The 17,060-nt window shown below is 37.4% G+C and overlaps 1 protein-coding gene and 1 long non-coding RNA gene across 2 annotated transcripts in view; one reads left to right on the forward strand and one right to left on the reverse strand.

Annotated features, from left to right (window-relative positions):
* Window positions 1-17,060, forward strand: part of LOC114943591 (uncharacterized) — a 424,129-nt gene that overhangs the window by 187,091 nt on the left and 219,978 nt on the right. The window lies entirely within an intron of this gene.
* Window positions 1-17,060, reverse strand: part of LOC114943590 (uncharacterized) — a 244,849-nt gene that overhangs the window by 8,901 nt on the left and 218,888 nt on the right. The window contains exons 4-5 of the mRNA XM_085482409.1: window positions 11,747-11,879; window positions 10,323-10,400 (exon numbers count right to left, since the gene is read on the reverse strand). Coding sequence (XP_085338535.1) covers window positions 10,323-10,400; window positions 11,747-11,879 — 211 coding nt within the window. The remainder of the gene's footprint in view (window positions 1-10,322; window positions 10,401-11,746; window positions 11,880-17,060) is intronic.

Raw genomic sequence — 17,060 nt, forward strand, 5'->3', positions numbered from 1 at the left:
CTAAAACTATATAAGATAAAATATCGTTATATGACAATTTATGGAGTAGCACGCCGAGAGAATAATTTATATCGTTTGGAGAAATTGCAGCAATTATTGTTGGACTGTTTTGTTGCTATAGACTAGAAAGTGACGTTTCGTTTTTTTTCATCAGTTTTATACGGAATTAAATTTTCTTGCAAATATTCTCTTCCGTAGAATTGACGAGGGAAATTCAATACAAACGATAGGAGAGAAAAGCAGCTGATATACTGATGTTTGAAAAATGCGGTTGAGTTTCTGCGCGTCGTGGCCGTCATCAAATATCGTAATTATTATATCAAGCACTGCGAGGTATACCGCAGTGCTATATGCATCGCCGGTGAAAAGCAGTGCCACGGAACATACCGGTTTATTAAATTTTATTGCGGCGCGCGCGCTTACTCCTCGGAGAAACGGACTTTCAAAATCCGCGAGAGAAAATCAGCATACAATAAACCGACGCCCATTGTTTCTGTAGTTAGGAACTGTCGTTGTGCGTGCCTATCTGCAATTCAATCGGCGCGATACCGTAGGACGTGTAAGCATTTTGTGTCACACGTGATAAACTGAACTGCTGCCCCCTCGAGCGTGTAATACGTCGACGTATCCGAAACGTCATTTCTAGGATAATTGCAAAGAACACATATCCGCGAGAAATAATTCGATCGGTAATACATTGCTAATAAATCGCTACAATTTTAAAAGACTCAAGAATATTGTTAGATTTTTAATTTACCTTATATATATATATAGACACAAAAAATATTAGCTATACCACAATTAAGTTTCAGACATCCCTGTATACACCTAAAATTTAGTATGCTTAAACTGCGATAATTAATATTTTTAAATTATAGTTAAAAATATTAGTTATCACAGCTAAAAGCTTTAGACATTAAATTTCAGGTCTAGACAGCTAAAATTCAGTTATAATAAATATTATATAGAGTGACACATATGTTTTTATAGCAAAGGGTGGAAACGAGAACTTCGACATTAAGTAACTGATCAAGATATTCTTTGCTGTTCTCACGTTAAGACACACGACAATTTAAAAAATCGTAAATATTTTTTCAATTGATCTAAGATATATAATCATTGCTGCGCGTTATTTGCGTCATTGATTTTGATTCGCGGAAATATTAACGCTTCTCGTCACCCATTTATCAACGGCGATGCTCGTCGCGATTAGAACTCACTTGAAACGAAAATGAGAGTGCTCTCTGCTTGAAATAAGTATGCAGAGCACACGAGGCTCAAGGTCCATGCCACCGAGTGACGTCATGTCTGTCTTCATCCGTCTTCGTCTCATTCGCGGTTTCCACGATCTCGTTTCACTAGAATTTCTTGGAGTTGCGCCAAAAAAACCGTAATGTCATTATTTTCGAGCTTCATAAGAATCTAAAGATATTTATATAAATATAATCTTTGATCGCAGTTATAATTGTTTCCTTTACGCGAATATATCACTATATAATGAAATGAATATTAATGTTTGAATAAGTGTATGCACTGTAAAGTGTATCTAAATATTAATAGAAATAGTGAGAATAACTGCCTTTGAACAATCTTCGATCTCAAGTTTTAATCGGCAAAAAAATGATTATTCAATTATATAGCGCTTTGAGTAAAACAAACATCACGTTGCAAAGTGTTTGCATTTTGTTATGTTGCGCTATGTTTTTATGCAGATGTTTTTATTGCATTTTATTAGTGGATACGAACAAATTGGACGTATCTCGAAAGCAGATTATCGGATAGATTCCACGGTGTGTAATGAAGCGGATCGAGATTTATGTCTGTTACGGCGCGCCTACGTGATTGCGAGAATAGACAATTATCCTGCCGTAATTGAACGCGGATCTGCCGCGAAACGATAAAAATAGCCAGACGGATCTAGATACGCTTTTACGCGGAAACAGCGTCGTTAATCACCACCAGTCGTCTCTTTTCTCGAGTAGCTACATCTCTATTTGGAATCCGTGTCGGAGTAAATTGCATACGATAATTCATAATCGGGAAAGAGGAAAAGTCATTAGCGGACAAAATGACGACATGTCGCAGCGGAAACAGCACGCTCGGTAGCTATGTAATCGATTATTATTAGCGCAGTCGCGACCGCGTTGGTATAAAACAAGTGCCACGTAGTGCCAAGACGCGAAATCCAGATCGTCGCAAATTACGCGTGCCGCGTCATCTTCATCTGGGAAAGCCAGAGATGAGCGAGGAATAAACAGGAGGCGAAGGATGGTTCGGTCGCGAGCAAGGATGTCGCGGAATGATGACGCGCAAATACGGTTTGCGAAGCTCTGCCTCGCGACGAACATCGCGAACAAGCGTACATCAGGGTCACTCGCCGATACGCGCATTCATATGCTAATGTCGTGCTCGCTCGAGATGTTAACGAGTCACCTCGAGTTGTCACAGGCGGAATCGCATTGACGATTGATGACCGCATCCTCTCTCGCGGTCGCTGTTTATCTTTTCCAAATTTTGCGAATGGTATCTCCTTAGAAAGATTAGATCATTTTAAAATTAAGTAATAATGAATATTCCAGTTTGTCGGGATGAGATGGACTCCGTCGAGGATCTGTCAATCGATCAGCTGATTCGCTCCATATCGATCGTCAGAATGTCGACGATTATACGTAATTGTATGCCGTTCGCAGGGCGATCATCACAATGACACGACTGCCAGCTTCGACGGTGATGACCGCATCCTCTCTCGCGGTCGCTGTTTATCTTTTCCAAATTTTGCGAATGGTATCTCCTTAGAAAGATTAGATCATTTTAAAATTAAGTAATAATGAATATCCCAGTTTGTCGGGATGAGATGGACTCCGTCGAGGATCTGTCAATCGATCAGCTGATCCGCTCCATATCGATCGTCAGAATGTCGACGATTATTCGTAATTGTATGCCGTTCGCAGGGCGATCATCACAATGACACGACTGCCAGCTTCGACGGTGATGACCGCATCCTCTCTCGCGGTCGCTGTTTATCTTTTCCAAATTTTGCGAATGGTATCTCCTTAGAAAGATTAGATCATTTTAAAATTAAGTAATAATGAATATCCCAGTTTGTCGGGATGAGATGGACTCCGTCGAGGATCTGTCAATCGATCAGCTGATCCGCTTCATATCGATCGTCAGAATGTCGACGATTATTCGTAATTGTATGCCGTTCGCAGGGCGATCATCACAATGACACGACCACCGTCGAAGCTGGCAGTCGTGTCTCTAGCCTCTACCAGGCTCCGCGAACTTTTCTCTCGCGTCTCTCTTTCTCGTCCTCTTTGGCGAGTCACCTGTGCCGCGACGTCTCTTTCTCTTCATCGTAACGCAACGAATCGCGTTCTCGTCGCACTCGCGGCGCATCTAAGTCTCCTCTCTCGGTCCATTTCTTTCCATTCGCCCCTCGCCGCACACCGCGCCGCCTGATCCTGCAAACGCGTCCCTTTCCTCTCGCCATCACCCCGGTACCATTATGTATATTCCCGTTCGTCCCGTCTCGCTCGTTCGCTCGCTCGCGCCTATCAACAATCTATATTAAGGACGTGGGAATGTGAAATGGCCTGTCCAGCTATGCCAGCGATGCTATTGGAGTCGCGGTGTGGCCGTGTCGACTGTCTCTCGACTCTCTGATCCCTCTCCGCACATCTTCGCGCATATATATATATATATAGTACATACATATATAATCACGCACCTAACTCACCTCATCGCCCCGTGTCACGCGTTCGTGCCGTGACCTCGGGATTCGTGCACGACGGATCCTGCACGCCGAATTCCGCGAGATGTGCCACAACGGACTTTCTCGCAGAACGTTTATACGAGAAATCTGATAATACAGCAGCCTATGCTCCTACTTCCAAAAGTAATTTTCATCTTTTTCCTCGCGAGTCATTCACGTTTCTCGCGGGGGTTAATCGTCCCTTTAGGTAATAGCGTGACTATCGCCACGCTCGGCACCTATTACGTTTTCGCTTGGCGTGGGACCAAACGTTTAGCGATATTTCATATGACATATATGGCACATAAAAATAACAGATACATATATATGTATTTTATTATATTTAATTATTATAAAATTTAAAAAATTTAAATTTAAGTATGAATCAAAGAACCAAATTGTTATCTAATGATTCAAGCTAAAGGATTGATTATTTTCATAAGTACTAGTTTATATTGACAAAATATTAATGCTCTATATTTGTACAACTATCAAATTTAATAATGCAGAAGTTTTATATAAAATACAAAATCATGAAGCATTAGTGACATCGTGTTTTTTACAATATTAATAAAATTATAATAAACTTGACTCTTTGAAATCAAGTATGACATTCAACGATCGAGCGTATAAAAATTAAATTCAAGGCAACAAAAATCTCCTTATACAAAGACAAATTTGTCACTAGGTCGCGAACGTGAGGCGATGAAAATTACCGCAACCTCGAGCACAGATTTTCTCATTTGATCGCGGCAACGTGTATTGATCCGCGACGTGTCGCGTTGTCAAAGCGAAAATTATATTTGCCTCATCACTTAGCTCATCGCGAAGAACTACATAACGTCACGTGAATAATAGTCGCGCTAAAAGCGTACGTAACTCATTCGCGGAATCAATTCATAGGATCGCGATTAGAGATTCGACGACACGTTTGGTCGTTCTCGCGGAAAACCGAATTCCTGGAACGCCAATCTGTGTTGATCGACGTTCGAATCACGCGACTCGCATCGTACGTGTTCTCCATTTGGCAAGGCGTAAAATGCGAGATTCCTCATTCGATTCTCCTCACGTACGGAAAACTGTCGCGTTTTCTCCCTCGAGGAAAATTATCGCCGCGCTGCTGATCGACTTACCGAAATGTCATTTCGCAATGTGACATTCTTATTATCCGAGAAAAATATTCAGTTTCCTTGATTCCCACTGTTTGAGAATTATTCTCTCTCTCTCTCCCTATTTTCCCATCATTTCAACAAGATTATTTTCAATTTTTGTTTTATATATATTCATGTTGGGTCATTCCCATTATCACATAATTTCAGTACCGTTATGGTGTGTATGTAAAGCTGCACTGAAAAATAATTTATTGAATTCTAATAAATATTTATTTCAATATACTGCCTTATAAATCATTTATTTGAAACTTATAATATTGATTTGAAAAAATATATTTGAAATATATATATAAGAAAATCCTTTTCAAAACAGATAAATATTTATTTGTTTCAAATAAATGGTTTATAAGACAGTATTGAAATAAAATAATTATTAATTTAATAATTTTTTTTCAGCGTGGCGTCTCATTTGGAGTAACTTGTAAATAATTAAGGTCAGGCTTTATTTTTAATAGTTCTTGATAGCTTGGTTATTAAAGCAACGAAAATGCCTTAGTACGAACTGAAATGCCAATTTCACGTATACTGAAAAAATTTGTTTACTTACAATTAATATTATTTTGTTAATTAAACATAGAAATATTTAAATTAAATATAACATTAAATCTTACAAAACGTATATTTGACTTGAATATTAACATATGTTCAATTAACAAAATATTAATTTAATTGACCGGTTTAGTCAACTTGCAATTTTCTACGGTGAGACGCGAATCTACTCGGCGTAATGGTGTCTAAAGGGCGTCGATATTTATCACCGCACGACGAACGGACTGACAGACTTGGCAAGAAAAAGGGAAAAGCTAAATTGGTCGCCTAATTTGTCGTTCGTGACGGGACTTCGACAATCTCTACCGCGGCCGAGAAATCGCCGACGCTCGAGGAAATCGAGCGAGCGAGTCGACAATTTTTGCCGCGCTGTTCTCGGAGTGTTATCTCCTTCGCCGGACTGCCACTTTCGTTTCGCTCGTATATACACAGACACGTCGTCGTCAAATACTTTGAACGTGCTTCTTGATTTTCCTTAAGTGCGCATTTAATCGTCTGGCCATTTGTTCACGTTTTGATTTTCTAGTAAAAATTTCATACTTTCTATAATCAACAATCTTTCTGAAATAATATTTTTTTAATGTTTGTTATTCTATCTCATCAAAACTCTTTAATGATTTAAACACAAAAGTTAAAAGTATATATATAGGGATATTCAAACAAACATTAACGATGGTACGCAGTAAATAAATTCGAAGGATAATTTTTATGCACCCTATGTACATCGTCGACTCCTTGAAATATATTTCATCCTGTTCCGTCTCTCGAACGTGTATCGCTCGCCGGAAGTCATTGTTTCTCGCTTAAGTGTCTTTTCGAATCCTCGTCGTTACCGGAAGCTCGGCATAAAAAGTCATTCGTGGTCGACGCGATGACTCCGACCTCCGGCGCATATATAAGAAAGCAATCTCTGTCCGGGAACGCGTTTATGTCGACTCTGTCCTGGATCGGTTGTAATGGTTTTGACTCTTCGGACGAGCCTTCATTGTTGAACGATGAATAACCGCGTTCTCTGAATCATACCCTTCTTGGGTTGAAGAAAGGGAGGGAGGGCAAGACGGAAAGCGCCGAAAAATTTTTGCAATGTCGGCCGCGTATAATGTGCGGACCGTTGAGGCCTCGAAAAACAATGGCATTTGCATCATAAGTAAAACGCGACGCCTGACCCGAATCTAGATTTCTGTCGTCTTCCGCGTGTTTCTCTTAACAAGCGAGCGAACTTCTGCAAATTAGTGCACCAGAATTGCCTGAAGCGAGACGAAGAGATGAGAAAGAAAGAGAGAGGAAAAGACTCAAGCCAGGTCGCTCGCGTTAATATTCATCATATGCGGCGGTCACGACGATTCACCATCTTTTGGCGATCTTGCCTTTGGCTCTGCTTTACGCTTCGGCCTTCGAACGACCTGACTCTCCTTTATTTGAACGCGTTTCGATCGACAAATGTGGAATTCGAACGCCATTCGAAAAACCAAGACGATTCACGAAACAGGGACGCATTGGCAGAATTCTCTTGATTATCGTTTAATTAACCGCGTCACATTTTTAGACCGAAACAATCAAAGCTGTTGACGCTTAGATTTATTTTACTATTTACAATTGCAGTTTTCTTCTAATTTTATTGAGATTTATTCTGTACAGTATTGGCGACAAACATTTTTATTTCCACCATTGCAAAAAGAATTGGCTTCGTGCGAGATTATCGCGTAATCTTGATTATCGTTTAATTAACCGCGTCACATTTTTAGACCGAAACAATCAAAGCTGTTGACGCTTAGATTTATTTTACTATTCACAATTGCAGTTTTCTTCTAATTTTATTGAGATTTATTCTGTACAGTATTGGCGACAAACATTTTTATTTCCACCATTGCAAAAAGAATTGGCTTCGGGCGAGATTATCGCGTAATCGATCCGCTCCTGCTTCGCGTTCAAGGTAACATCATATTTTCGGTCTTTCGTGTGTTTGCGAACGTTTGCGCGCGTGCTGCTCCGCTCGGTACCAAAAATGGAAGAGAGGAAAAAATCCGGAGCGTGAGCAAAAGGGGCCACACACGGTTGTCGTCGCCGTCGCGCACGCGAAGAAGGTAGAAAAGAGAGAGAAGAGAAAGCACAGAGGAACTCGCGCCCCTCTCTCGATGTTACGCGGAGAATTCGAGGGACAGTCGTTAGTATGCTAATGAGTGTTCCTCGTTTCTCCGTCCGTGGCCGCCGTGTGTGTGCACGGCCGCTAAATTATTTCAAATATTTCCAAACGCCCGTCGAAGGGAGAAGGTGGAGATATCGGCCTCTCGAGGTTAGAGATCATGGAACTTGGTACTATGCACCCGCGGTGCTCGCCCCATGTCGTGTGCGAGAAAAATTGGTCGCTCGAGCAAGAACCTTTTAATTCTCCTCGCTATACTTTTGTGCCCTTTTCCCTCCCTCTTTTTTCTCTCTCGCTCGCCCTTTTTGATATCAGGGTTTCGATGACACTATTATATATCTCGCGATAACATCGAAACTTCGTGAGAGCGGCGATCCTTCCCGCTGCTATATAGTTGTACAACTTCACGACGTGACGTATGCGATACACGATGGTGATATTAATTTTCCGGGTGGTATCGTGTTTCGTACTATTAAATCAGTCATCCGCGTTCATTAATTAAAGGTGCGAGGCGTGAAACGTCGATTAATTTCACTTACGCGCGAGTGATAATTATATTGATAACCAATCATATTGGAAAAGATGTAGTCGACGATAAAAATTATACACAATTTTATCGCGCCCGAAGATTCATGATTAATCATATGTGTTTGTGGATAAAAGTTTTTTTTATCTCTATAGTACAAATTAACTTGTTTAATTCTTATACCATTTTCGTAATCTTGTAAGAGTGGCTCGATGCATTTTGAAGAAATTCAATTAAAACACGTTTCTTTTTGTTGTCTTAAATCTTTATAGTTTCCCGACTCATTCTAATTTAAAGAGAAGAAAGTCTAACTCTGACTTCAAGCATTATCTGCTTTTAAGTCTTCAGAGAAAAGTTTTTTTATCTATAGTACAAATTAACTTGTTTAATTCTTATACCATTTTAGCAATCTTGTAAGAGTGGCTCGATGCATTTTGAAGAAATTCAATAAAAACACGTTTCTTTTTGTTGTCTTATATCTTTATAGTTTCCCGACTCATTCTAATTTAAAGAGAAGAAAGTCTAACTCTGACTTCAAGCATTATCTGCTTTTAAGTCTTCAGAGAAGCGAACGCGAGATAAGAACCCGTTGCCCATTATTGTCTTAATGAAGCTCAATTATTATCAGATAGGTCACTTATGTTAGTATGCCTGTCGATATTTTACGGGATAAGTAATGTTCATTAATGAGAGGACAAGAGCAAGAGTCAATACCTTTGGGAGATTTAAACGCGGTTTAACGAGACTCGATCACCGTCGTCGATACACATATATATATCCTGCTCGCTTGCATACTAGACTAGAGGCGTACGCATGGATTCAACAGGTGGTTGCGCATGTGCGCCGGAATCCACCTGTTGAATGCCACCTGTTGAATCCACCTGTTGAATGTTATTCGCGACTGTAACGTGACTAATCGCGAGAGCGAACCGCGATCGACACAATATCCCCGCTTTTCTTCATTATTTTCCGCACTAATTCCAAGAAAGATTTATTTATTGATTTTTTGTCCCAAATTTCTTTCAACCGTTATAATATATTTAATGCAAATCGCGCCAAAGTAATAGAATAAAAGAAAAATTCGAAAGAAATGTATAACTTTTTACTTTGCGATCCTAGCTATAAAGTAGCAACGTGTATAGCGGCCCGTTATACATATTTTGGGATAATGTTATCATTCTCTCGAGTTACGTTGTTATTTCCGGAATACTCGCAACCCGGGCATCCTCGTCGAACGAGGACGATCCGAGATAATCGATTGGTCGCGCTCGAGTCTCTCGTCCACTTATGGATTCGAGCCGGGCAGGAGATTTTTCTCTTTTTTTCTCTCGGTTTGCCTCTCGGTTTGCCTCTCGCGTGCGCTCACCTTTTCCATATATCAGACTTTCTCACCTCTTTCGTTGACCGTGATTACTACGGAGGATCTCTACCATCGGAACCTTTTCGTTTTCGCATTTGTCACGGCTTATTAAATTGCTTCTTCTTTAAACTAGAGTGCGAAACGCATCGCATACGCCGACTCATCGCCGGCGTATCGACTTTTACGACTTTGCAAAATCCTCGCAGCAGGTTAATATCGGGTAGAAACTACTTCCGTTTATTTCTTGTCAAAGATTGTTTTTTTTTCTCAATGAGAACTTGCTGATAAATCGCTGTCTTATTTTGTTTCTTTTTCTTTTTTCACTACTTACATCAAAACTGCGCATATGTGATTTTATTAAAAGACAATATATCTCTTTCCTTTTGAATTTGTACATAGTATAACTCGAATAATATTTTTCAGTTAATATAAATTAACAGAATACTATTTGCATTGAAAAGAAGATATAATTTTTGATTCTTATTAATTTTATTATTTATAGGGAGTGAACTCTAATGTGAACTATGATATAATCTGAATCGTGTATGCAAAGTTGTGATAATTCCGCGAAATAAAGACTGGCTTATTTATCGCTTACTTGAAAACGTGGCGGAACTGCGACTTTGTAATAACATTTGCGCTGCTCTTTATAAGTAGAATTTGCATCACAAATGTTACATAACGCACACAACACGAATAGAACGAGAGACATCGTCGTGCGAATTGTCAGCGTCATGTCACAAAGTCCGTGAAATCTAACCCGGATTTTATCATGTAATCTTATTATATATATTGACAACTCTGTCATCGTTTCTTACCTTGCAACCCTCGCACGTGAATGCTCCAAAATGAAAACCAGCTGCAGGCTCCTTGCATACCTTGCACTTATGGTTCATCTGCAATTATAGAAATTATAAAAATTATTCAAAGAAGAAATACGTCAGAGAGTTAGTTGCTTCGACTCATCCTTGGATGAATAAAGCGCGATTGGTGTTGAATAGTGGGGCGGCGAACCGGTTCTCTCTACGTTCGTTTCGATTTTTATTCCTCCCACAATATCTTACAGATATGTTAAACCAGGATTTAGAGTATGAGAGAAAAACTAATTGGAAATATAGAACTTATACGCGAGTACGTTGACAATGCACAATAAAGATCTGTCAAGAATATCTCTCGCTTTTTTTTTATTTTTTTATGAAGTCTTTTGTAGCTTTGCATTACAAAGTCTATATAATATTTGTAATATCGCGATGATGAGAGTTTTTTCGTGTATGTATTCTTTGGTGGACACGGAGTTTTTGAGTAGAGGACGATTAAATCTTTTCCCATGAGCATGAAATGGATATCCGAAGAATCATTAGGTTCTTTTCTTTCCCGAATCTATGTTCTTTATTCTGTCGTAATACTTGGATCGAAACTCGTTTTAACCTACCGGCGTGTCATAAATCAGTGCTATCTCGACAAACGGTGCCATCTGCCTCGACTTAGTGTCGGAGCGAGAAACCTATTTTTCGAATAAACTGAATAAAAGTAGACCATATATTGATGATCCGATAAGAAAATTATAATCAACGATGTTTCTCATCATTCTCGAGTTCTTTGATTATCTACGATGCGATATAAAAATTTTCAATTTAAAATTTATACAATAAAAATTTGAAGGCCCATAAATATTGAATATAACTTAGAATTTGAAAAGCTTAAAAGCTCTATGCGAGCTTTTTAATTTTGATCATTTCCTCGAATTGAGATTATTTTCTGAATAAGTCTTGGTAATGTATCAAGCGAAATTCGTGCCCTGCGCACAATTATTTAATTCCAACGAAAAAATTAATTTTCTTTTAAATTCTAAATTAAAATTTATTCGGTGAAATAAGAACCACTTTCAAAAGAATAAGTTTTTTTATGAGTTGTAATTTTATAAGATTCTATACCGCGCGTAACGCTGAAAAAAGATTGATAGTTACAATAAAATAATTAAGCTTAATCTCGAAATCACGATGCATTTTTTTAAGTAATGAAAATAAAAATTCAAATTTACTGCAAAATGTTCACGTGGAGAGAGATGGGAAGGAGAAGAATATTTAAATAAAAATTCAAAATAGATTACTACAGACGGATAATAAATTGAAACAAAAATGAATTAAACCAAATGAGATTTCACATTTTCTCGTGACGTTGATTGTTAACTCATTTTTCATTAATTTCATTACGCTTTATTTTAAAAAAGTAAGATCAGTACCTCTCGATTTCTTTGTCTTTCATTCGTTCTTCTAGGCAGCATTTCGTTGTTCTCGTTCGGCAAAGTCATCAGATCAAATAATGGATCAAAGTTAGTGATTTCAACGTGTGCACCAGTTTCCACAAGTGTAGTTCTGAAAAAAAAAAATGTAAAAAAATTTCAGAATTTTTCAATTATTTAAATATTTATAATGTATTATCCTCCACAATATTATACAGAAATTATTTATTTATTTAGAGATTATTATACAGAGAATATAGAAATTTCTTAACATGTGTGCACAAAACTAAATTATTGTCTTGGTATATAAAAAAATGTTTGAAATTATCTTTTTTTTCTTATAAATAAACTGAATTGAAGTGATTTATTTATGTGAGAAAATAAAAGTAATCGAATCCTTTATTGTTAGAAAATAAATATGCTAAAATATTTTCTTACAATGGACATAACCAAACGATGCGGTCGAGCGAGACTTGAGTGAAACGTGCAAATGCGTGGAAATGTCTCTTCCTTTTTATCTTATCTAGATCGTTTAAAAAGGTACATTTAACGGTACGCACGCAAATTACCCGTTACTTTTCTAATCTAAATCGATGCTCTTTGTTTGCTCAGTGCGATAACTTGAATTACACCGATCTACACTTGGTACCGCTTCCGTTAAGATGACGACGTGCTTACGAAAAGCGACCGCGTTGAGTGGACGATTGAATCGTCTTATCGCGTGAAACTCGTTGCAGACGAGAGCGAAAGATAATCGCGAGTATACATTCTCTCGAGTACAACGTTTATGCAGGTGATACAGTTGCTTGAAGCTGTGAGAACTTGTCACGAGAGATTTCTTTGCAAGTGATTATTTCCATATTAAACAAACTACAATTGTGTAATGTGTATCATGTTGGTCAAATGATGAAATAGCTATTTCATAAAATTATTGATGTGTGTTACATTACTTAAATTGTGCATTTGTATTAAGTTAATATCGAGAATTTTGGAAATTTCTTCATAACAAGATCACATATTACATTTTAAATGTCGCTTTCGTAACATTCGTATTTAAATCACGGTTTACGCGCGGTCGCATTATGACATACACAAATAAAATATCGGTATGTGGATATATATATATATATATATGTATACACACATATGCATAAAAATCTTCCGGTACTCTTTGCGATATTGCAGACGTCGTTACAGAGGACCGTGCCTTCGGTCTTTTATGAGATTATAAATCAATGAGGGCGCGCTTAATCGCCAAATAAAGGGAGATTAAATTGCGCCAGCGAGGCATACCGGTCTCGTGTGTCTTAGAATATAAACGAATGACGAATATAAATCTGAAGCTTTTATTTGAAGGGACGTATCATTATAATACGTGGTTATTTAACGAGTTCCATTCAATGTTTGAAAAGAAATGAATTGTTCATTTAAACTAGATTATTGCATGTTAGGTATTGTTGAGTAAGAAATTGTTTCTTTTCTATCATTTCTGTAACGGAGGTCACGTGGGAATGTCTTACTCACAGAAAATTTCTGCATTAGTGAATTATTATATACGTGACAGTTTAACCGGCCATGAACAATACGCAAGATAAATTGTTTAATAGATTGCAAAGCGAATATAAATCACAGTCTAGTTTTAGTTGTGACCTCACAAAAGAATCTTTTAAAGCGTATGTTTTGTTTGAAATATTTTCATTTATTAGCCCTTTTCCAATTCGTTCTTCTTCATTTATTTCTTTTCCTTTCGCATCCTTTATTTTTCATCCTTTATTCTGTTACTATTCATCCTACTGTTTATTTTACTTGATTATATTTTTCTTTTTTTCTTTGTTACTCTGTAATTTACTAAATGCTACATAACATTACGTAATATATTTGTATATGTATAAATATTTTTGTTTTATGCATTGTCTAGTGTTATGTGTGGTATGTATTATATATATATTTTTTTTATTGTCCGAGTTGAGCATTATATAACATCTTAGAGCTTCAGCTTTCGCAATTTTACTCAACTTTACTATATACTAATGTTTTCTCTCTTTCTCTCTCGGTCTTTGCCATATCTTATATTGCATGCAACAAAATTATCAGTTTTTTATTTTCTATAAAAAAAGGGGAAATTCTTGATCTTGAGTATTGGTTTTTAAATTTTATGAAAATGTATTTATAAGCAAGTTCTTTTCTTCCCTATTTTCTGTTCAACAAAATTAAAGTAATTGAATCATGCGATAACTGCTATTCTTATTAAATCGACCAGTGACTTTATTCATCGAATTCGTGACAATGTTACGTTTGACACTTTAAAACATGCCATTCGCGAAACATATCTTATGGAGGCAGCTGACTCTAACACTCTAGTCTAATACTCTAAAATGCTGATGCGACGCGTTATTGTACGCATGCATTCAGATGCACTAGGACATAACACGGGCATAACGAATCGTGGTACTTCCGAAAGGAGCACCCATCGCGATTCCCACAAGTGCGAGAGGGTCGCGCGGGATTGTTCTCGATTGACTCTTGAGTGGCGGACGCAGAATCGCTGTTAAAAATCGGATCGGTCACGGTTCGAGGAGACAGACAATGTCGTCGTCGTCGTCATCTACGACGTGGCTACCTGCGTTGCCGCGTTTATATGCTCCACCATACGCCGCGCCGGTAGGACGTGCTCGCTCGTTTCTTTAACGCGAGGCTAAACTGTCGCGATAAATGATCCTCTAGAAGGTTATTAATTGTCTTTGGCTCCCGGCCGGGCGCATTGTAGATCGCGAAAACATTAACCGAAAAGAAACTCCGCTTTCTGCCTTGCCATATGTTCGATGTACGAACAGTATATACAGAGTGTGATGAAAAATCGCGTATACTATCAAATAGAGATTCTTTGAAAAAACCCGAGATAAAAAATTTCCGTTCCGTGTCATCGGTTCTCTCTATTTTTTAATCAGTATCTTTTAATCAAATTAAATCTTTAAAATAAAAAAAATTTACTATTAGATTAATTTTTTTATTTGTGCTGCTAAAATTAAATTGGCTAAAAATATTTATATAATTTTAAATTTAATTTGTCTTTAAAATCAGGATTATTCACGTTCTAATGTTACGATAATTATCTATTCTTTTCGTTTTTTGCATATTTTTCTTTTTATAAAAATATACTGCATTATTTTTTTATATATACACCCTGTATACTAGATGCACCGCTATATCTATATACTCCCGCTAAGATATGTGTGCGCGTCGATGCACAGGATCATTTTTCAAGGATTCGATCGACGTGTCCGTGAATGAGCGACCACCATCCATCAAACTGATCGTTAAAAACGCATCGACGCCAATACAAATTGCGGCAGCCGCATGTTACATTCTTGCTTCGTTTCTGGGTCTTTTCCGGGATTCTTTCGAATGATTGAATCAACTATTTCGTAATATCTAATCTACATCTTAATTTTGATCATATTTATCAAATAACAAGTGAACCGAAACGCATAGAAGGGGATACATATTTTAATGTTAGTGTAAAAAAGATTGAATTATCATTTTTATATTTATATCACAAATAATGACGATTAATTTTATTTAAGTTAAAAGAATTAATTATTTTTAATAAATTTACGATTTATAAGGTATTTTATTGATTGATTAATAAGACTATTTTTATAAAATTTTGTAAAATCATTGCTTAGGAATTTTTCATCTCTAATTTATGTTATCATCGAAAAACAAAACATGTCAGCAATGTGTTCAACGAGAAAACTAATTGTTTGCGCCCAAGTTTTCCGCTATTACATTCGCACTTCACCATAAGATTTCTATGTTTCGCGTTCGCGCGTGCAAAATCCTGTTTACTTTATGTAATCCGGTAATAGTCGATTATATACGGCGTATGCATTCATTTGCGCGTAATCCTTTCGCGCATAATTAAGCACCGATAACATCGAGACGAGGAACTTTCGTGCACAAACGTCCGCGCGCGCGTGTTCAAATGCGTATCCCGGTTGATATATCGACTCCTTCTTTCGAGTAGATTCATTGACTCATTAACGCAACGAGAAAAATCGCCGGCTGTATATCACGGCCCGGACAGTAATCAAGTGCTCATTCTTAGCGCAGAGTGTAATAAATATGTGAATTAATACACCGTCGATTAATTATATCGCGCAAACCGCGTTTCTAATGTGTACTCTCGTTGCCGAGAAGAATTATAACGACGAACGCGACTGCGAACGTTGCGGAAAAATGATTAACCCTGTTTGCGCAAAACGCTCCGTAAGATGATGAGATTCCTTATAACGGTCGACATCGCGTATTGAAATTTAGCACCTTTAAACATAAACGATCTCCATATATTATCTCCGCGGGTGAATATATGTATATTCGAAGTGTATGTTCCAAAGGTCTATTTTTTCCAAATCGTGAATCCTAGAAATCAAATACGAAGAAACGCATACACTATTATTTCATACTTGACGCTATGATGATGTCACTAATCTTATTTAATCTTACATCTCGTTTTATCAAACGAATGATTTTTCTTCCTCCGACAACTATTGCAAGCAATCGAGATGCTTTCGTAATCTTTTTTTATTTTTCTTAGATATATATTCTCGCATATACGTACTCGTAAAACCTATATGAATATCGTATGTATTTTTTATCAATAGTTATTGCTATTCATATTCTAATGCAAGAACTTTGAATTATGTAGATTAGTTCGACAGAAAATTTTTCAGAAAATTATGTGTTACAATATGAAAACACATTACATCTTCAAAGAAATTTGAAACAATTCGCTTATGTTTTAAAATTAATTTTAAATTTTATATATCAATGCACTTTATCATTAAATCTCGAATATGTTATATAAAAATAGATTTACATCTGTTTTTCTTTTTTCTTTTTTTTTGAGTGAAAACGTACAAATATTTTTGTGTGTTTTTGCTGTCAAGTGTAACGTACATAAAAGAGAAAGAATCCCGTCGTCGATTATGAAAACGATTACGAAGATGATGATCGAGCGGCGAGTGCGAAGTCGGCAAGGGTTGAGATGACGGTAGCAAAGGGTAAAGACGACAAAGGAAGCGCTGCCGGCACTCGGATAGTGAAAAAGGCCTCATAAAAGGATAAACGTCACACGGGACTTGTGTTTAATGGCGCGTAAACTGCTACGTGCCCCTGTACGTAGGTATATGTGCACGCACACAAAAACACACACACTGTTGTTGCGATGACATGCAGCAGAACCCGAAAGGGTTCTGACTTTTCTGACCCTTCCGATCTCGTCGTTGTCATCGTCATCGTCGTCGTCGTCGTC

Source organism: Nylanderia fulva, unplaced genomic scaffold, assembly GCF_048542155.1.
Source record: "Nylanderia fulva isolate GAGA-0341 unplaced genomic scaffold, ASM4854215v1 Scaffold10, whole genome shotgun sequence".
Classification (NCBI taxonomy): domain Eukaryota; kingdom Metazoa; phylum Arthropoda; class Insecta; order Hymenoptera; family Formicidae; genus Nylanderia; species Nylanderia fulva.